General features: G+C 42.0%; 1 protein-coding gene across 3 annotated transcripts in view; it reads left to right on the top strand.

Moving 5' to 3' along the window:
• rnf13 (ring finger protein 13) overlaps positions 1–21686 on the top strand; it is a 214121-nt gene extending 192435 nt beyond the window's left edge. For all 3 annotated transcript variants that reach the window (XM_059651210.1, XM_059651211.1, XM_059651209.1), the window contains 2 exons: positions 15097–15177; positions 20655–21686. In XM_059651210.1, coding sequence (XP_059507193.1) covers positions 15097–15177; positions 20655–21049 — 476 coding nt within the window. In that variant the 3' untranslated portion in view covers positions 21050–21686. The remainder of the gene's footprint in view (positions 1–15096; positions 15178–20654) is intronic.
• Positions 21687–22422: the final 736 nt, after the last annotated feature.

The raw sequence follows: 22422 nt of genomic DNA, 5'->3' as shown, positions 1-22422 counted from the left end.
TTCCATTCCTACATCAAATAGACAGCAGTGGTTCATGACAGGCAGCTCATCAATAAATATTGGCCTAGCTATATCAATATAAATATTGATACCCTCATCCCATGAACAAATATTTTTTAAGAAACCTCTGAAACATATTATTCATATTTATCCAAACTTAGACTCTCCTGCTTCGTCTTATAGTTTTCTCATAATGTCATCCTCAGTTAAAAGTTTAAAAACTCAAATTGGAAAACAAGTTTCTAAGGAACAACGTCCATGATTATTTTGTGTAAAAAGTCCTGGTCCATGAGTAATTCTGGAAGACTGATATTCACTGGTTACATGACTCTAGTATCACAATGGATCCTGCCTTTCCTTATTAAGGTACGAAGGAAATTTTATTCTCAAGTGCTGTGCCAGGAAACAATAATGTCAGGTTTCTGGCATTTAAGCTGCAAGAAAAGAAAATGACGAAAGATAATGCTATTCTTTCTGAAACCAGTTAACCCTTAACAATAATATAGGAAGTTGAAATTGGTGAATTTGAGCAGACTGTTCACGTGGGAGTGGCTTTCAAACTCTGAGAGGCATCACTTTAAAAAGGCAATGAATAGCTAATTCAGACATTGTGGTTTTTAAACAAAGATTAACATACATTCATATTATCATTGAAACGTTTAACCAAAGTTCAAAAGACAAGTCAGCTCTCTGAAGAGAGGGGTTGGGGGTTATGAATGAGTGTATCAGCCTTTTTGTATCAATGAATAGAACTGTTGCCTCTGTCAGATAATCGTAATGGCAAACTTAGTGCCAGCATCAAGGTATTAAACTTTTGCTGTAAATACAACTGTCAGTGAGTCAGGTAATATTTGTTACTTCAGCTCACATAATGAACTATAAATGTTGGGGCCTCCTCCTGGAACGGACATGCCCAAACAACATTCCTTTGTGGAATTTCCTGCCATGCATTGTTGAAACTTCATCTCAAAACCTAGAATCTTGTTTGTGATAATGGGAACTGCAGATGCTGGAGAATCCAAGATAACACAGTGTGGAGCTGGATGAACACAGCAGGCCCAGCAGCATCTCAGGAGCACAATAGCTGACGTTTCGGGCCTAGACCCTTCATCAGAGAGCTCTGTCACTGTGCTCCTGAGATGCTGCTGGGCCTGCTGTGTTCATCCAGCTCCACACTTTGTTATCTGTGAATCTCGTTTCCTGGTTTGTAGTGTAATAAAGAGACGCAGACTTGATCAGTTACAAATACAAAAGACCACTATTGTGTATCCATGACCTTTTTGACCATGTGACTGAAATTGGTTTTTAATTTCACCTTTTCCAAGACCAGTGCCTTATAGGAATTGAAGTTCTGAAAAAGAGTTGTACCCAATTCAAAATGTTGCGCTTTCCACAGATGTTGCCAGACTGACTGAGTTTCTCTAGTATTTTCTATTCTGGAGAAAGTTTCTTCCTCCATTGTGCATTTAAAGATATATGGACTGCCAACCTCTCTTGGCTTTAGTAGAAGCCCAGTGCACTCTTAAATTTGACTCTTTGCGTGAGTAACTGGCATCGTGGAAGATCTCTTGTGAATATGGAACTATCTTTAAGCCTGTGAAAGCCTGCTACTGATTTTTTTTTTAACTGACCACACTTCAACAGGGAGTTTTATAAATACAGCTACCTTTCCAACATTGAACTGTGTACTGATTTTAGACTGACTGAATGGGAATTGATGGTTCCTGTTTATCTCTACTGCCTGTCCACAGTATCTTCACGCCCTCCTCCAGAGGCTGACATTCCTGTCTTTGAGTTAATCATCCAATATGACTCAATTTGATTGGATTTGAAATGTTAACTCTAATCCTCCAATCCACCGATACTACCAGATATGCTGAATTTCTACAGATCTAATTTTATCCCAGCAATATTTAGATTCTCCAGTGTTTGGTTTTTTATTGCGATTTGCAAGACCTAAGTTGTATGCAAATTGGCTGCCGTTTTGTCTTCCACAGTGATTTTGTATTTTAAAAAAAAATTAAGTTGCTTGTAATGCTCTAAGGCTGAGAAAGAACTAACAAATTGAAGCTCTTGATTTTCTTCTTTCCTTCACGCTTTTCTTCTTTAATGTATAACTCCCTCTCTCTCACTCCATATTTTCTCCCTTCCCCTCCTTGCTACCACCCCCCCATCCATGCCCACTCTTGAGTTCCTTTTTGAGTACAAGACCAATTTTGTGTCCTTGATCCTATTCATCATTTGAGACAACATGGTAAACAATTTTCTCTTCACGTGATGTCCATCTTAAAATCAGCTAACATTACACCTCTTTCTCTCCCCCCACCCCGCCCCCCAAATAAAGAGCAACTCTTGACTCCACATTCAAAGCTACTGATGCCAGCAGCAGTAACTTGTTCTGACTAGCTGCCCACCTCTCAACTCTGACAATAATTTAGCTTTAAGGTATAAATGATATTATAGATTTTATGACATTTGTCTCCTTGGCATTTCATTTTAATCTTTTCAAACATTCCTGTTACTGCTGCTGGCATCAGTAGCTGTTGAGCTGGTGGAAGAGTAACCTGGGTAAGGTGTGAAATGTGTTGCTGAACAGGAGTACTTTCCATGCCTTCAGTAGGTGTTTCTCTCCACATTGAGATTGCTTTGCTTGGATCTATTCTAGATCAACTGTTTTTGATGGCTTTTGTTTTTCATTTTTGCCATTCTTACTACTGCCTTTAAATTTGACTGGAAATTGATTAGAGGTGGTGTAGTACTGACTTTCCCGATCATTCATGAATTGCTTGGATTATTTGCTCGTGAATGGAAAACTGTCACTCTCCAAAATGTAGGGAATGATGTGAAGACTGGTGTGCTTTCAGGTGTTCTGTGATCTCTGTTGTGGTTGTTGGCCTGTGTTGGTTCAGTTCCCTGTGTAGTTTGGTAACATGATAATCATTCTACTTTTAAGCTTCATACGTAGTCTGTCTGTAATGTCATGAGTGGCTCTTTAGCTTAGTTTGTTGTTTGTTCCAAGCATTGCAATGACTAATGTGGCCCTTAATCTCATTGCTGATTGGCCAATACAGCACTTACTTTCAGGCTAGATTGCTCGGACTTTTGGCTCTCTGATAGCTTGCACAATTGTATTTCATCCCTTTTTTTCTCATTTCTTTTGGGATAATGATTCTAATTCCTCGTACAAAAATGTTGTCTTGAGCAATTTCTTCATTTCATTGTAAGCTGAATATTAGGCACAACAAGGATGGCCCTGTTAGTTTCAACCATTCCTTTCACCACTATTTCCTGTAAGACTTGGAGAAGTACATCTCCTTGTGTAGTTAGCTTAGCAACTTGCTCAGATAAGCAATGAGATTCTTTGCTGGTATGATGACTTCCAGAATGTCATGTGCTGTTGTATCTCATTGAATCTGGAAGATTTCACACTTGCATCATCAACTTCCTTCAAAGGAAGTTTAGTTCTTGACAGCATGTTGGCAATGTACAGCTGTTTCTCTTGCTTATACTTCACTTCCAAATGGTATATCTGCAAATAAAGTCCTTTGCAGGATCTTTGAAGCAGACAAAAGTGGTTTGAGACAGGTGCTTTTAAAGTGGCTTGTGCTCAAACTTTATTCAGAGTGGCAAACCTATAACCTTGTATCAAATAGCACACTCTTGTCAATTATGAGGATCAGTATAAAAACCACACGGCCGTTTTTATATTTTTTATTTTGAACGTAAGCCAGTGTAGGTTGACAGTTGATTGCTAAATTAATAAATCTCATTGTTCATACAGTCTCTAGCAAAATCCCCGAATTGCTGTGATTCAGAAGGAGGCCATTTGTCCCATCATGTCAACTCTGACTGAGCATTTTGACTTGGTGCCCAGCTCTTGCCTTTTCCCCATAACACTGCGCATTGTTTCTGTTAAGGTAATTATCTAATGCCTTAACTGCACCTACTTCTACCATACTTCCAGGCTGTGTATTTCAACCTCATGAGCTGGACCAACACAGCAGGCCAGGCAGCATCAGGGGAGTAGGAAAATCAACATTTTGAGTCAGCACCCTTCAGAAGTGAAGGCGTTCCTTCTGCTCCTATTGTCAGAACAGATTTTTTAAAACGTGAGCTGTTGAGCTTGAGGAAGGCCTGGTTGGACTCTGTGCACCTTTTTGCAGTGAAGCTATGCATGCTATCCACTAATTGCAGGGGTTGTTCAGAAGCAATAGTCTTGATAAAAGCACAAGCTTATTCTTTTCATATCTTAGCAAACAGTTGATCTAGTCTCCTTCCTTTTGGGCTTATTTGGACTGTAGTTGTGCTGTAGTGACTTTAAATGTCAGCACATGGGCCTTTGTTTAGTTGTTACTCTATCTGTTGTATATTCTGAAACTGGTCATGTTGTCCACTTCTCCCAGTGAGTAATTTATCATAATGAGATAATAATGAAAGAATCTTTGAAAGCTTCCATTGTTTCCCATTCTAGCAGGTAAGAATGTAAGCACCAGGAGCAGGAGTAGGCAATTCAGCCCCTCACGCCCACTCTGCCATTCAATGGATCATAGTTAAATTTCATCACAACCCCAACTGTGCTTTCCTGTCTACTGTTCATAAACTTTCAACCTGTTATTAATTAAAATCTGTCTCAGTCTTTGAATTTATCTAATCCTCAGTATCTGCCCCACTCTAAGTGAATTTCACAGATCAATGATCCTTTGAGAGAAGCAGTTTCTCATTTCTACCTTAAATGTGCTACCCTTATCTTTAAAACTGACCTCTTATTCTAGATTGCCCCAAAAGCAAGCATTCTTTCTATACCAAATTGTCAATCCACTTTCGTCTTTTATATACTGTAATTAGAACTCCCTTAATGCTTATGAAGACAAGAATATAGGCCTAAATTGCTTAGTGTCTCTCCATAAGGCAAACTAGTCTCTGGAATTAATCTAGTGAATGTCCTCTGAATTGTCTCCAAGGCAACTCGCTATGAACCAGACCAAGCACCTTTCAACAATATCAAGGAGACAGCCTAGACCCTAACTCTGATCTTATTGAAAGGCAAACGTAAAGTACTGTATTCCAGATGTAGTTTGGTTATACTGCTCTGCTTTTTAAGCAAAACACACTTTATTCTTACACTACAGTTAAAATACAAACGAGAGAGAATTTGTATAACATTTTTATTGTTAAACTTTCCAATAGAGTTATAGATTATTTAACTACTAAACAGCAACTGCTCCAATTATAGTAGCATCCCATAAACACACCATTGGCAAAGGCAAATTCAGTACAATAGATTGTCTCAAGTCCAGGGAGAAAGAGCACCAATATAAAATTCTGGCAGAGAGAGAGAGAGAACTCAGCTTTCTGCTGTGACCAAGAGATGTTGCTGCTTCCTGAGCAACTACTGAGAGCTCAACTACAACGCTGGGTCTGTGGGAGCCTGACTCCACTCATTCATGCTTACATTGTTTAAAAAGCATTGTTAAAACAAACAGGGGCCTCTCAAGGTGTTTGGCTTGGACCAGACAGCTCAGTACCGAGGCTCATAAACCTCCCTTCAAAAACAAGGGACAAAATACCCCTCCTAAAGCTGCAGTATCTTCTCAAATAACATCCCCCCCCCCCCCCCTCCCAAAATTGTCATTGGGCAGTTCATGAGAAATGGCAGATGGCAATCTAAATCTGTCCTCATGGTTATGTAATTATCTTTGCTTAACTCCAGGACACTAGTTTGGGACATCAGATTTTCTCACCCTCCAACTTGGTTTGAAATTCTAGAGTGCTGTGATCATTCTTGCCTAGAAGAACCTTTTTTCTTTGATTTTTTATTTAATTGCATTTCATTTTCTAATATTAAATCTAGAACAACATGTTCCATGTTTGGTTCCCCAAGAAACAATCTAATGCATTTCAATACCTTTTGAGGCTACTTTTTGCCGATTTAGTTAATCCAGTCAATATGTAGATCACAGTCACCCATGCACATTGTACTTTTACAAGTTCCTAGTATTTCCTGATTTATACTGTGGCCCACTGTGGCACTGTTGTTTGGCCTAAAGATTATTCCCACCAGGGACTTCCTTCCCTTGCTGTTTCTTACTTCTACAAAACTAATTCTATGTCATGAACTTCAGTGCCAGATCATTTCTCACTATGACACTGATCTGTCCTTTACTCGCAAAGTTGTCTCGCCTACTTTTTCCCTTCCTGCCTTTTTTTGACACAGACTAGTCTTGGGTATTCATTGATAATGGGAACTGCAGATGCTGGAGAATCCAAGATAGTGAAAAGTGAGGCTGGATGAACACAGCAGGTGCAGCAGCATCTCAGGAGCACAAAAGCTGACGTTTTGGGCCTAGACCCCCCTCCAGAGAGGGGGATGGGGTGGGGGTTCTGGAATAAATAGGGAGAGAGGGGGAGGTGGACCGAAGATGGAGAGAAAAGATGATAGGTGGAGATGAGAGTATAGGTGGGGAGGTAGGGAGGGGATAGGTCAGCCCAGGGAAGGCAGACAGGTCAAGGTGGTGGGATGAGGTTAGTAGGTAGGAGATGGAGGTGCGGCTTGAGGTGGGAGGAAGGGATGGGTGAGAGGAAGAACAGGTTAGGGAGGCAGAGACAGACTGGACTGGTTTTGGGATGCAGTAGGAGGAGGGGAGGAGCTGGGCTGGTTGTGTGATGCAGTCGGGAGGGAGGGGATGAACTAGGCTGGTTTAGGGATGCAGTAGGGGAAGGGGAGATTTTGAAGCTGCTGAAGTCCACATTGATACCATTGGGCTGCAGGGTTCCCAAGTGGAATGTGAGTTGCTGTTCCTGCAACCTTTGGGTGGCATCATTGTGGCACTGCAGGAGGCCCATGATGGACATGTCATCTAAAGAATGGGAGGGGGAGTGGAAATGGTTTGCGACTGGGAGGTGCAGTTGTTTATTGCGAACCAAGCGGAGGTGTTCTGCAAAGCGGTCCCCAAGCCTCCACTTGGTTTCCCCAATGTAGAGGAAGCCATACCGGGTACAATGGATACAGTATACCACATGTGCAGGTGAACCTCTGCTTAATATGGAAAGTCATCTTGGGGCCTGGGATAGGGGTGAGGGAGGAGGTGTGGGGGCAAGTTTAGTATTTCCTGCGGTTGCAGGGGAAGGTGCCGGGTGTGGTGGGGTTGGAGGGCAGTGTGGAGCGAACAAGGGAGTCACGGAGAGAGTGGTCTCTCCGGAAAGCAGACTTGTGGGGATGGAAAAATGTTTTGGGTGGTGGGGTCAGATTGTAGATGGCGGAAGTGTCGGAGTATGATGCGTTGTATCCGGAGGTTGGTGGGGTGGTTTGTGAGAAGGAGGGGGATCCTCTTTGGGTGGTTGTGGCGGGGGCGGGGTGTGAGGGATGTGTTGCGGGAAACGCAGGAGATGCGGTCAAGGGCGTTCTCGACCACTGAGGGGAAAGTTGCGGTCCTTGAAGAACTTGGACATCTGGGATGTGCGGGAATGGAATGCCTCATCGAGGGAGCAGATGCAGCGGAGGCGGAAGAATTAGGAATAGGGGATGGAATTTTTGCAGGAGGGTGGGTGGGAGGTGGTGTATTTTAGGTAGCTGTGGGAGTCGGTGGGCTTGAAATGGACATCAGTTACAAGCTGGTTGCCCGAGATGGAGACTGAGAGGTCCAGGAAGGTGAGGGATGTGCTGGAGATGGCCCAGGTGAACTGAAGGTTGGGGTGGAAGGTGTTGGTGAAGTGGATGAACTGTTCGTGCTCCTCTGGGGAGCAAGAGGCAGCGCCGATACAGTCATCAATGTTACAGAGGAAGAGGTGGGGTTTGGGGCCTGTGTAGGTGTGGAAGAGGGACTGTTCCCCGTAACCTAGTAAGAGGCAGGCATAGCTTGGTCCCATGCGGGTGCCCATGGCCACCCCCTTTGTAGGAAGTGGGAGGAATCGAAAGAGAAGTTGTTGAGGGTGAGGACGAGTTCAGCTAGGCGGATGTGGGTGTAGGTGGAGGGGGACTGGTTGGGCCTGCGGGACAGGAAGAAACAGAGGGCCTTGAGGCCATCTGCATGCGGAATACAGGTGTCTAGGGACTGGACGTCCGTGGTGAAAATGAGGTGTTGGGGGCCAGGGAATTGGAAGTTCTGGAGGGCGTGGGTGGTGTCACGGACGTAGGTAGGGAGTTTCTGGACCAAAGGGGAGAAAATGGAGTCCAGATAGGTAGAGATGAGTTTAGCGGAGCAGGAACAGGCTGAGACAATGGGTCGACCAGGGCAGGCAGGTTTGTGGATTTTGGTAAGGAGATAGAAACGGGCCGTGCAGGGTTGGGGAACAATGAGGTTGGAGGCTGTGGGTGGGAGGTCCCAGTCGCGAACCATTTCCACTCCCCCTCCCATTCTTTAGATGACTTGTCCATCATGGGCCTCCTGCAGTGCCACAATGATGCCACCCGAAGGTTGCAGGAACAGCAACTCATATTCTGCTTGGGAACCCTGCAGCCCAATGGTATCAATGTGGACTTCACAAGCATCAAAATCACCCCCTCCCCCCACTGCGCCACACAACCAGCCCAGTTCGTCCCCTCCACCCGTGGCATCCCAAAACCAGTCCAGTCTGTCTCTGCCTCCCTAACCTGTTCTGCCTCTCACCCATCCCTTCCTCGCACCCCAAGCCGCACCTCCATCTCCTACCTACTAACCTCATCCCACCACCTTGACCTGTCCGTCTTCCCTGGACTGACCTATCCCCTCCCTACCTCCCCACCTATACTCTCCTCTCCACCTATCTTCTTTTCTCTCCATCTTCGGTCCGCCTCCCCCTCTCTCCCTATTTATTGCAGTTCCCTCTCCCCATCCCCCTCTCTGAAGGAGGGTCTAGGCCCGAAACGTCAGCTTTTGTGCTCCTGAGATGCTGCTGGACCTTCTGTGTTCATCCAGCCTCACATTTTACACTCTTGGGTATTCAGTTCACCAACCCAGTCTCACTAAATACATCTCCGTAATCACCACCAAATTGCACCCATACATCTCTATTTGCACCCTTAACTGTCTGTCCGTCTATTTGTTTGAGTGGGGGCTGGAATCAAAGAAGGTTGGGTTTAAGTCAGACTTTAATTGAATTAGCTTACTTAACGTTGTGCAGCTAAAGCTAACTGCTAAATTGTTAATTCTTTTGTTTAAGCTAAAACCTAGTATCAAATATTCGAAGTCTGGAACTGTTGAAGAAAAAGTTTTGGCTAAAATCATTAGTCAATTTTAAGAATCTTTGTTTAAATTTCACTTCTGTAAATACAGAAATAGGGAGGCTGGTTTGATTTGGCAGTTGTCATAACCCTATTTATGTAATGGTTCATTGGGATTGTTGCGATTATTTGTTTTGTTTTACTATTAGTAACATGAGGTTTTGCAAGATTGTTGCTGGGATATTGCCTGGGTTAACAATCTCTTTTATTCAGTGCACTCAGCCATTTCTTTGATTTGGAGGTGAAGTGAATTGGACTGGCTGAAGACTTTTATGGAACTGACGCAGAGACGGTGTCCCTACGTGACGGTGTCCCTACGTGACGGTGTCCCTACGTGACGGTGTCCCTACGTGACGGTGTCCCTACGTGACGGTGTCCCTACGTGACGGTGTCCCTACGTGACGGTGTCCCTACGTGACGGTGTCCCTACGTGACGGTGTCCCTACGTGACGGTGTCCCTACGTGACGGTGTCCCTGTTCTGGACCCTGAGTGCTGGGAAGTCTGTCTGTATTTATACTTACTGCTTTTCACAGTAGCTTGATACAATTGCGTGGTTTGTTGGGACCTTTCAGAGGGCAGTTAAGTCCACTTCATTAGTTTCTGTAAACACGCATAGGCCCAGATTGGTTAAAGGCATCAAATTTCCTTTCCACAAGGTATTAGTGAACCAGATTTGTTTATACAATAATCTAAGTTTTATGGCCGTCATTGCTGATATTTTTTGTTAAATTTAGATTTTTATTATCTGATTTTAAAATTCCCAAATACCATGAGTCAGACTTCATCTCGAATCTGCAGCTCATGCCTTTCATCTAATAATCACTCTGCTATCCCACTGCAACACGCTTAATGACCTCAATCCCAAGTAAATTGAGTCTTTTCTGGTATCACAAACATTTTTAGAATATTCCTCCGAGTGCATGTATTTAAAAGGAAATAGGTACATTTGAGAGCTGCTTCAAACCAGTGCAATCTGGGCATGACCGCCTGAATGAAATTCTTGTAGAACACCATGCATTTTGGGATAATGCTCATGTATGACTCCAACCCTTTTGCACTGGTTCACCCAATTCCATGTGGATTATGGATTCCACTATCATCTATGTCCAGGATTGAGTTTGTGCTCTACTTTTACTTGTGGTATTGACTCCTCTTACTTCACTGTGCTAGATGTTTTTGACGTTCTGTGCTTCAGTGAAGTTGAGTATTTCTGTTTACTAGTTCTGGTGGTGAGATAAAATATTTCAAAATGTTAATTTGTGGCACCAAGTGCCATTGTTTTGACAACGGGCAATCCTCCTTCCTGGTCCATGTTAGAAAGTACCCACTTGTTCACAAGAAGTGCTTGTTGTTCATTTGATGCATCCTTAAAAATCTTCAACCAGCATTATATATTAATGGTTAAAGGTTATTTGTAAATGCAAGCCAAGATGAATTTGCACCTTTAGTAAAAGCAGCATTTGAAATAGATGCAACTTGGGGGGGACAACAAGTTTTGAGTCTGCTTGAGATCTTGAGAGATTTTTGACAGTTTTTAAACTAGGCATGTGACTGTTAAACCTCAAATCATGAAGAATACTCTCAGCCAACAGATAAGTAAGAGTTTTAAGTTTAGCCTAAGGTTGAAATTTGCCCACCAAAACTATAGATGAATGTCCCTCTGCCTGAGGTGACACTATCATCACTGCTAAGTTGATACCTGAAGAAATGGATCATGCTAGTGTCTACCTGCCATGAGCCATTTTGGTCCTATTACCAGTAGTGTCTCTGGTTGACTTTATGCATGTAAGACACTTCATCTCACTCGTCTGGATTGTTTTAAATTGAGTAAACTGGGAAGTATCTTTGCATGAATCAACTGCTTGAATTTGACATGACTTCTGGATAAGATTGCACTGATCTTCAACTGCCATGTTTCCTCAGTTATTTCTTGAATTAATCTGTCACCAATTAAAATCACAGCATCACTGAAATGCAGCATTAGCCATGTCTAATAATCTTCTACAAGCTCTGGTTTCTGATGAACTAGCAGAAGGGAATTATCTATCTGTAAACTGTTCAGTTTTCAGTAATATTTTTATGGTTGTATAGATTTTAATTTTCAAACAATGTTTTTGTTGTGGGCATGATCAAAGGGAATAATTTAAGGCCATAAACAGGGTAGATAGGGGGAAACATCCCCTCCTTTTGTAGAGGGTTCAGTAGCTAGGGAACACAGTTTTGAGGGGCAGGAGATTTGAGGGGGAGAAGTGACTGTTAAAACTCAAATCATGAAGAATACTCACAGCCAACACCAGATCTGGGGCTCACTGCCTAAAAGGATGGTAGGGGCAGGAACCAACAAGACATTTAAGTAGTATTTCGATGAACACATGAAGCATTTTTTAAAAAAAGGGGCCAAGTAGTGGAAAATAGGATTAGAATGGACAAATGCTAAATGGCCAATGTGGACACGATAGGCTAAAGACCTGTAAGATTTTCTGAGCTGCAAATTTTCAGTGACTCTGATTTCTTTGTTAATTCTGTCATCAATTTTTAACTCAAAGCAGAGTACTAGAGATGCTAGAAAATAAAAATGAAAGCAGAAAATCACGGTAATATGCAAGTCACACTCTTGTCCAGATGCGAAGTTGAAGTTTCAGGTCAACTATTTGTCAAATGGTCACACCCCTACTAAATGCAAATTGGTTGCCATGTTTCCTTAATAACTACTGCAGCTCCACACAGTGTTATCTGACTCCAGAATCTGCAGCTCTTAATTATCTCCGTAATTCTGTTTAATGCATGGATTTATAAAAAGTTTTTCACATCCTTTATAAACAAAATTTTTATTCTGTCATGACACAATTATAAGGAGTGGCTGGAAAGACTCAGCAAATATGACCGTATTTGGAGAGAAATGAGTGTTAATGTTTTGGGTAGAGTGACCTTACTGAGAACTGAGGAGTCAACCCAAGGAAAGCGACGGGCCTGAATGATGTCCCTAGCCAAGTGCTCAGATTCTGTGGATCAACAGTCTGTGGTATTCATCAACATCTTCAACCTCTCCCTCCAACAAATCAAAGTTCCCACCTGCTCCAAGAAGACCACTGTCATCCCCATACTTAAGAAGGCACATGCAATGTGCCTTAATGACCTCCGCAGTGGCCGTGACCTCAGTAATCCATGAAGTGCTTTGAGAGGCTGGTCGTGGTCCACGTCAACTCCAGTCTCCCAGACTGGCTGAATCCCCTACAATTTGTCTACTGACGTAACAATACATGCCATATCCCTAGCCCTGCATTCATCCTTGAAAGAAGGACACCGACATCAGACTCCTGCTCATTGACTACAGCTCCACCTTCAACACGATTATCCCCTCCAGACTGATCTCAGACTCCATGACCCGGTCTGGGCTCTGCCCTCTGCAACTGGATCCTCAGCTTGCTGACCCACAGTCAGCAATCAGTGATCATAGGTAACTGCACCTCCTTCACAATAACACTCAACACTGGATCCTCCCAAGGATGTGTCCTGAGCCCCCTACTGTACTCCCTGTACAATACACTGCTGTGTTCCAAATTCCAAGCAAACACCATCTACGTTCGCTGATGACACTGTGGTAGTAGGACAGATACTTGACAACAACAACAAGTCAAAATAGAGGGATTGATTGATTTCATGGTGCAATGAGAACAACCTCTCAATGTCAGCAAAACTAAAGAACTGATCATTTCCTCAAAGAAAGGAGGAGAACACACCCCCCATCTACAACAACAGAACTGAGGTTGTGAGGGTGGAGAGTGTCAAGCTCCTCAGTGATAACTTCCCACGTAAATGCCTCTTCTTCCTTAAGTGGCTCAAGAACTTTGGCATGTCAACTAGGACCCTCACTGAATTCTACAGATACACGATTGAACGCATACTGTCCAGGTGCATAACGGCTTGGTATGGCAACTGCTCTGCCCGGAACCATAAGCAGCTGCAGAAATAGTGTGGACAGCCAACCAGCCATGGACTCTATTTACATATTGTTGACCACCTACAACCTCTTCAGCCAGACAGAAGAAACACAAGCTTGAACACGCGCACTGGCAAGTTCAGAAACAACTTCTTCCTGCCCATTATTAGACCAGTGAATGAAATCTGTAGCTTCAAATAATGCTGATCTGGCCTAGTGCACGTCCTCTACAGTGTAACCCATTGAAGAAACTTTGGGTCTGGCAGCAGTCTGGAGAGAGAAACTGAGTTGACGTTTTGAGTCCAATGATTCTCCTTTGGAACTTAAAATTGTTTGATTCTTTTTGGTCAGTACAGCCTTGCTTACCATGCCTGTACTGCTGGGAAATAAAGCTTTTCACTGTACTTCGGTACACGTGACAATAAATCAATCAACCTGAAACCTGAATTCAGATTTCTGTCCACACAATCTGCCAGACTTGCTGAGGTTTTCCAGCAACTTCTAATTTTTTCTTTGACCTACAGCATCTGCAGTTCTTACTACATAAGGAGTGCCAGGCTAAAGTTGGAAAACCTGTTCTGTTTTCTTTAAAAATTCTGAACGAAATCACTGAAATCCAAAGACTTTTTTAAATCTAGATGTTGCAAAAGATGGGAGATGCTTCATTTCATGTCTTGTTTGCACAGTACAATACATTCTCTCACGTTTAAACAGAAGTAGAAATCATGCCATTTCAAACAATAAAGTCCTAGTAGTAGTGTTAGGAACAAAGTGGCTTGCATTAGAATCATCCAGCTTTCAGAAGTTGCTGTGTTAAAGATAAAATGCTTTCTTTTACTAAGAGACTTTAAGTGATATTTAGTAATTCCTGAAACTAGAAAAAGCCTGGTGTCTTCACCGTAAGAAACTGGATAAATATTTAATGGGATGATGCTTCCATGTTTGGGAGTTTTTGTGCAGTTTGATTCCAGGATATTACCTGTGCTGCAATATTACCTCAATACTGCAGAGCAGTTTCTTTCCCTCTAAGAACAGTCCATTTAAAAGTCCAGGAAATTATGGGACAAAAGTTGTCATGTTGCGTTGTAGGTTGTTAAGATCCATAATGATAGCTCTTTTTTTTTTTAGAGAAGCACATTTTGGGCCCCACATCTTTAAACTATGAATTAAAGTGCTGAAGAAACTCTCATCTGGCAGCAGCCTGGGGAGAGAAACTGAGTTGACATTTCAAGTCCAATGATTCTTCATTGGAACTTACCACTGTAACTTAAAATTTTGAAGCCAATTCATTGATGTTTGCAATAGCACATAAACAGACAGCAGAAATTTCTGATGTCATATCCTCCCAGATAGCATTCTGCATAGACACATTGGAGACCTTGTCATGTGGATCATTTTACTAACATTTGCATTGTCTCAAACATTTCATTGTTTATGGTTTGTGAGGAGAATGGCAAAAGATTTTTCAATCATTCTGATGAACGTTCAGCCTCTAGAACCATTAACTGTGCCCTCTGATAGATAACTGCCTGATTTTCAGTATTTAAGAAGTGTAGACTTGAAAGATGTTTTGTGCTTTCTTGGTGTCTTCTGGAGTATGATAAATGGCCAGTGGAGGGCAATTAGTGTGAAACATTTCTGTACAGAGGGTATAGACAGCAAGGCCCTTACGTATGGTGTACCGATTATTCGCACAAGTGATTGTCTTGTCATACACACAGGCAAGGAACTGGGGTATTGAACCCGACTGAAGATTAAATGTCAGTATGTTACTGCCTGGTTCTATTCAGTGTCCCAAGAGATCCTGCAATATAAACAGGATACCACTCTTGTTGTCAAATACATCCTGAGTAAGGTCTAATGTATATTAGTGACTATGCAGACATTTTAATATCATAATGGCAAAATAGTTCTTTATTAGAGCAGCAAAGTATAATCGTTCCTTTGTCTCTGCAGGTGATGAATATGAGGTGTGCGCAATTTGTCTAGATGAATATGATGAAGGTGACAAGCTTCGCATCCTGCCCTGTTCACACGGTAAGCAAATACTTCTCTATTCTGTAATGAGCAATCTTAAAACCCTCCGGCCGACGTTATATTAGCTTCTCCCGGGTTGACTTCAGCAGGTCCCTCACTTGTCCACATCAAATATGGAATGTTAAATTGACACATTACTCTCTCGCTCTCGACCCCCCGCCCCCAGTTATTGTCATTGAACAGTACGGTGTAGGAACAGGCTGTTTGGCTCACTGTCTGTGCTGACCATGATGCCATTCTAAACCAATCCCATCTGCCTGCACGTGGTCCGTATCCCTCTATTCCCTACCTGTTCATGTAAATTCCTCTTAAAATTTGTCTGTCCACCTGGCAGCATGTTCCAGGCACCTACTATGTAAAAACCCTCCTTGCACATCTCCCTTAAACCTGTCTCCTCTACTTTAAATTTTTGCCCACTATATTTCACATTTCCACCCTGTCCTAAAGACTCTGACCGTCCATCCTCTCATAATTTTATACACTTGTATCAGATTGTCCCTCAGCCTCTGACACTTCTAGTGAAAACATTACAAGTTTGGCCATCTCTTTTTATGATTAATACACTGCAATCCAGGCGACAGCCTGGTAAACCTGTTTCGCACCATCTCCAAAGCCTCCATCCTCCCTGTAGTTTTGCAACCAGAGATGCACATAATACTCCAAACAAGAGGACCACAGGATCCCTTATGTCTGTCAGTTATCCTAAGGATCCTGCCATTAACTGCATACTTTCTTGCATTTGACCTCCTGAAATGCATCACCTGTCACTTATCCAGATTAAATTTCACCCGCCACTTTCCTACCTATCTACAATTCCACCAGTTTTCCCTGTTCGTCTGCAAACTAATCAGACCACCAGCAATTTTCATCGAAATCATTTATGTATATTTCAAACAGGAGAAGTCCCAGCACTGACCTTTGTGGAGTAGCACTGGTCATAGACATCCAGCCAGAATAACACCTCTTCACAGCTATCCCCCCTCTTCCGTGATCAAGCCAACTTACCATGCACCTTCTGGACCAGCATACCATAAGGGACTTTGTCAAATGCTTTAGTAAAGTCCATATACTCAACATCTGCCCCCCCCCCCCCCCCCCCCCCCCCCCTGCAAATAAAGCTATGCTGACTATGCTCTAGGGTACTTATCAGGCAGAGAGATTTACAGCAGGCAAACAGACCCTTTGGTCCAACCCATCCATGCCGACCAGATATCCTAAATAAGTCTAGTCCCGTTTGCCAGCATTTGGCCCATATCTGTCTCAACTCCTTCTATTCATGCACCCATCAGATGCCTTTTATATTTTGTAATTGTTCACCATTTCCTCCAGCAGTTCATTTCATACACGCACCATGCTCTGTGTGAAACCTTTGCCCTTTAGGTCCCTTTTAAATCTTTTGCCCTCTTACCTTGAACCTATGGCCTCCTAGCTTTGGACTCCCCACTCTGGACAAAAGACCTTGCCCAATTTACACTATCCATGCCCCTTGTGATTTTATAAACCTCTATAAAGTCACCCCTCAGTCTCTGACCCTCCCAGGGGCACTAATCCCAGTTTATTCAGCCTCTCCCTATAGCTCAAACCCTCCAAACCTGGCAACATGCTTGTAAATCTTTTCTGAACTCTCTTTCAAGTTTAACAACATCCTTCCTATAGCAGGGAGATCAGAATTGCCCACAGTGTTCCAAAAATGGCCTAACACAATGTCTTGTACAACCGCAACATAACATCCCAACTCCTATACTCAGTGCACTGACTGATAAAGGCAAGCGTACCAAACACCACCTTCACTATCCAGTCTACCTGCGACTCCACTTTTCAGGAACTACGAACCTGCACTGCAAGGTCTTTTTGTTCAGCAGCACTTCCCTGGACCTAACCATTAAGCATGAAAGTGTTACCCTAATTTGCCTTTCTAAAATGCAGCACTATCATTTTGCCTCTCCTTAGCCCATTGGCCCACCTGATCAGGATCCCATTGTATCTTGAGAGAACTTTTTCCTCGCTGTCCACTGTTGGTGTCATCTGCAAACTTACTAATCATGCCTCCTATGTTCGCATCCAGATCATTTATATAAATGACAAAAAAAGCTGTGGATCCAGCACCGATCCTTGTGGCACACTGCAGGTCACAGGCCTTCAGTCTGAAAAGCAACCCTCCACCACCACCCTCTGTCTTCTATCTTCAAGCCAGCTCTATATCCAGATGGCTGGTTCTGTGTTCCATGTAATTTTACCTTGCTAACCACAGGAACCTTGTCAAATACCAAACACATGATTTTCCATGCACAAAGCCATATTGACTATCCCTAATTAGTCCTTACCTTCCCAAATAAATGTAAATCCTGTTCCTCAGGATTTCCTCCCACAACTTGCCCACCACCGATATCAGGCTCACCAGTCTAAAGTTCCCTGGGTTTTCCTCACCACCTTTCTTAAATTGTGGCGCAATGTTTGCCAACCTCCAGTCTTCCGGCACCTCACCAGTGGCCATCGGTGTTGCAAGTCTCATTGAGGGGCCCAGCAATCACTTCCCCAGCTTTCCAGAGTTGTAGGGTACACCTGATCAGGTTCCGGGGATTTATCTGCCTTTTATGCATTTTAAGCCATCCACCGTTACCTCCTCTGTAAAATGGGTATTTTTCAAGATGTCACTATTTATTTCCCCACATTTCATACCTTCCATATCCTCCTCCACAATATACACTGATGCGAAATACTTGTTCAGTGTCTTCCCCCATCTCCTGCAGATCTACACAACGGTGACCGTGCTGATCTTTGAGATCCTGTTCTCTCCCTAGGTACTCTTTTTGTCCTTTAATGTATTTGTAGAATCCCTTTGGACTCTCCTCAATCCTGTTTTCCCCAAATTATCTCATCCCTTTTTTGGCCTCCTGATTTTCCTCTTAAGTATAGACGTAGAACATAGAATACAGGACGATGTTGTGCTGAACTTTTACCTGAAACCTACTGCCTTTATACTCTTACAGGGATTCACCATTCTCTGCCGTTTATATCTGACACATGCTTCCTTCTTTCTTTTGACCAGAGCCTCAATTTCTCTAGTCGTCCAGCATTCCCTGCACCTCCCAGCCTTGCCCTTTTTATTGTAACAGCAACATACTATCTCTGGACTCTCGTTATCTCTGTTTATTTTTGGAATGCTTCCCATTTTCCAGCCGTCACTTTTACCTGCAAATGTATGCTATTGCGCACCCACCCCCTGCACCAACATTTGAAAGTTCTTGCCTAATACTATCAAAACTGGCCCTCCTCCAGTTTAGAACTAAGCTTTTAGATCTGGTCTGGTCTGTCCTGTGCCATCACTATTTTAAAACTGATAGGATTACAGTCACTGGTCCCAAAGGGCTCTCCTACTGAACCTCAGTCACCTGTTGTGCATTTATTTCTCAAGAGTAGTTCAGGTTTTGTACCTTGTCAAGTAGATACATATATACTTCCTTTTGAAATGTTGAGTAAATCCTATCCCTAAGAATTTCCCCACCGCTGATCAGCAGCCCATAATTTCCTGGAATATCCTTGTTGTTTTCCTAAACAAAATTACAGCATTGGCTACTCTCCAATCCTCTGGGACTGCCCCTGTGGTTACAGAAGATACCAAGATCTCTTGTCGAGGCCCCAGCAATTTTCTCCCTTGCTGTCTCCATTATCCTGGGATAGATTCTATCGTGCCCTAGGGACTTATCTCGTTGGATTTTTTTTTTTTGTAGACTTCCAATACCACCACTGCCTTTAAAATCATGTCCCAGAATATCAACATATCCCTCCCTAATCTTACCATCATCTTGTCCTCATTGGTGCATACTGGTGTAATTATTAAAGACCCTCACCCACTTCCTCTGGCTCCAAGGATAAATTCTGTGTTCCTGAGTGGATTTATCCTTTTGCCTAGTTATCCTAGTGCTTTTAATGTGTGTTTAAAGCCTTGGGATTCTCCTTAAACCTAATTGCCAAGGACATTTCCCCTTTAGCTGCCTTAATTCCTTGTAGGTTCTTTCTTGTTTCCTTTATATTCCAGAAGGGCTTTCTCTGACCTCAGTTTCCTGACCCCCTCATAAGCTTGCTTTTTCTTTTTAGCAAAACTTTCAATACTCCTTGTCATCCAAGGTCTCCAAATCTTGCCATCGTTATCTTTAACCTTTCAGGAATATGCTGGTCCTAAACTCTGATCAAAAGGCTATTAAGATTCCCACGTGTCAGATATGAATTTACCCTCAAACAGCTGCCCCCAATCTAATTTCTCCAGTTCCTGTCTAATACTGTTATAGTTGGCCTTACCCAGTTTAGCGCTTTTACCTGAGGACCAGTCTTAGCCTTATTCATAACTTTGTTAAAACTTATGGAACTATGATCACTGTTCACAAAATATACCTTCACTGAAAATTTGATAACCTAGCCAGGCTCATTCCCAAAAAAAAGTCTAATACATCCCCTGTCCAAATTGAACAGTCTTTAAATTGTTTTGAGAAACATCTACCAAGCTCTGCTCCAATTGAGCCCCTGGTACTAAGGTAGTCAGTCAGTCAGTCAGTTCTGGAGAAGTTAGAATCACCCACTGTAACAGCCCTGTTTTTTAAAATTGTTTCCTGATGTGGTGATCTCCTGACTATTGGGAGGCCTATAGCATGATCCCATCAGTGATTGTACCTTTCTGAATCTTAAATTCTACCCATATGGCCTTGCTGTATGAGTCCTCCAAAATGTCTTTTGGTATAGCTATGACATTTTCCTTAATCAGTGATGCAACTCCCCCACCCTTTCTACATCTCTAACTCATCTAAGATATCTGAGCCTTGCCAGTCCTTCCCTTTGTTCAACCAAGTTTCTGTAATGGCTACAATATTGTGGTTCCATGTGCTAATCCAAGCTATAAGGTTTATCTGCTTTGCCTGTTGCAGTTCAGACTGCCAGTCCCACTGTGAGACCATATAACAGATGAGTAGGTTAATGAACAAAGTTGAGATATTGATTAAAAAACTGAAAGAACTGCGGATGCTATAAATCAGGAACAAAAACAAAGTTGCTGGAAAAGCTCAGCAAGTCTGGCAGCATCTGTGAAAGAGTAAACAGTTAATGTTTCTGGTCTGGTCACCCTTCCTCGGAACAGTTCTGAGGAAAGGTCACCAAACCCCAAACGTTAACTTTTGTTTTCTCCTTTTAAGACTTTGATACCTAGTCAGACTAAAACCTCAAGCATACTGAATAAAACTTTTTAATGTTTTGTATGATCAGGTTTACAACATTCTTCCATACTTGTAGCTTGAAAGATCCATCATGTCCTGGGAACTTATTTACATTGATGTTTTCTATAGACATCCAATGTCCATTAATTTGTCAGCTGATCTAATGGTACTGAAGGATAAATGTGAATAGTATGTTTTATTTTTGTAGTACAGGCAAATGTTAAGTGCATATTTCCTAATCAATCTTTTTGTTCCCCTAATTTATGTGCCCAGCATACCACTGTAAATGTGTGGACCCATGGCTAACGAGAACAAAAAAGACCTGCCCTGTCTGCAAACAGAAGGTAGTGGCATCTCCGGGAGAATCAGATTCTGAAACTGATGATGTAGATAGCAGCCACGAAGAAAATGATGATGCCTCTGAAAACACACCTCTGCTGAGATCTTCACTTGCCTCAACCAGTGCGCATTCCTTTGGTACCATGTCAGAATCTCGATCTCGCCAAGAAGCAGTGGAATCATCAGAATATGAAGAGGAGGAGGAAGAGGGAGAAAGCAGTGATGCTGAGGAAGGAGTCAATGAAGAAACAGTAGTTCAGATGCAGCAGGAAAACCCTGAAGCTGTTGTCGGAGAGAGGGGAACCAGAGAGTCTGCCGCAGTAGTCTGATTTTAGTCTTTTTTTTGTCTGAAAAAATGAAATCTGCACATCCTGAAAACAATGTGTCAAAATTAAAAGTTCAGGAAATTTTTCCATTTGCTTTTCCACATTTTATCAATTGCAACTTTACAACATATATGCAACTTTTGTAGGGATTTAAAATCTCTCACAGCTCTTTGCTCATTTCTGCTGCTAGAATGAAGTGCAGCAGTCATCCATAGATTTTTTTTTTGGTAACCCAAGCAGCACTGAGGTTTCTCCAAAATTGTTGCTGACCTATTTGGCACTGCTGTCAACATGTAAAACTGTTACTTTGATCACCCAGCCATGGTAGTTGGGTTCAACTTCTTATTCAGATACTAAGCAAATGACTTTAAGAAAAAGAAATAACTTGAATATAAAATGGCTGAATGACACTGTTTCTTTGTAGAATGTTTAATCATGTTTTTATCAATTCTCCATCAGAAACAAAGAATCCTACTAATTGTTCCAAATGTAAGTATATCTTGTTTTATTTACCAAAATCAAATTTATTGAAGTTAAGGTTCTCAAGTCATTTTGGATTTGATTTTTAAATGGGGATATTCTGTATGTAATTTCAGTTGTTATAAATCAATAATAAAATTGCCCAAAGAATTAAGTTGAATTTACATTTTAAAGGCTAGTCGTTTTTTACTCTGCATTGTGTGAACACTTTTTAAAGTTGGACGTTATAATTTTAGTGGTAATTTGAATGCGTTTATCAAGTAATGCAAAATACTTAGTTAGAATTCCCAAGTGTGTTTTTTTTTTAATTTGAGCTGCTTGAACAAATTATTGTCATTCTGTTAGATCACCTCTAAAGTTGTATGTATTCACTATGTCCCATTGTGGTGCATAAACAAATTCTTAAATGAAGATGATCCTTCTAAAAATAACGACAATAGAATTAACTTCCAAACTGTCGCATGCAGTTATGGTGATGCTGATTGGTATGACATCACTTTCCAATAAACTTGTATGAAATTATTCTCAGCTAGTCGCTAACGTATGTATGACAAGGGAATGTATATCAAAGTTGATATCAGAAACACTTATAATTGAAGATTTCTTTTATCTCCTGCATCTTATTTCTGTAACCTTGAAAGGGGGACAATCTGTTTTAGGGACAATTAATTGTCTATTGGAAAAACCTAATGTTTTTTCAACTGATGGAAGTCAAGACTAGATATGATGTACATTATGGGCCACATTAAGTTTCCAAATGCACTTTTTGTTTTAAAAATAGAGACAGTTTATGTTCTTGGGTGACTTTTTTGTCCATTTAGGCCAACTATATTTTAAATGTACAGACATCTATTATTGCACATTTTGGTTAGGTTTCTTGCATTAGATTTCAAAAA

This window comes from Stegostoma tigrinum, chromosome 14, assembly GCF_030684315.1.
Source record: "Stegostoma tigrinum isolate sSteTig4 chromosome 14, sSteTig4.hap1, whole genome shotgun sequence".
NCBI lineage: Eukaryota > Metazoa > Chordata > Chondrichthyes > Orectolobiformes > Stegostomatidae > Stegostoma > Stegostoma tigrinum.
This window is presented reverse-complemented; position numbering and strand designations above follow the sequence as displayed.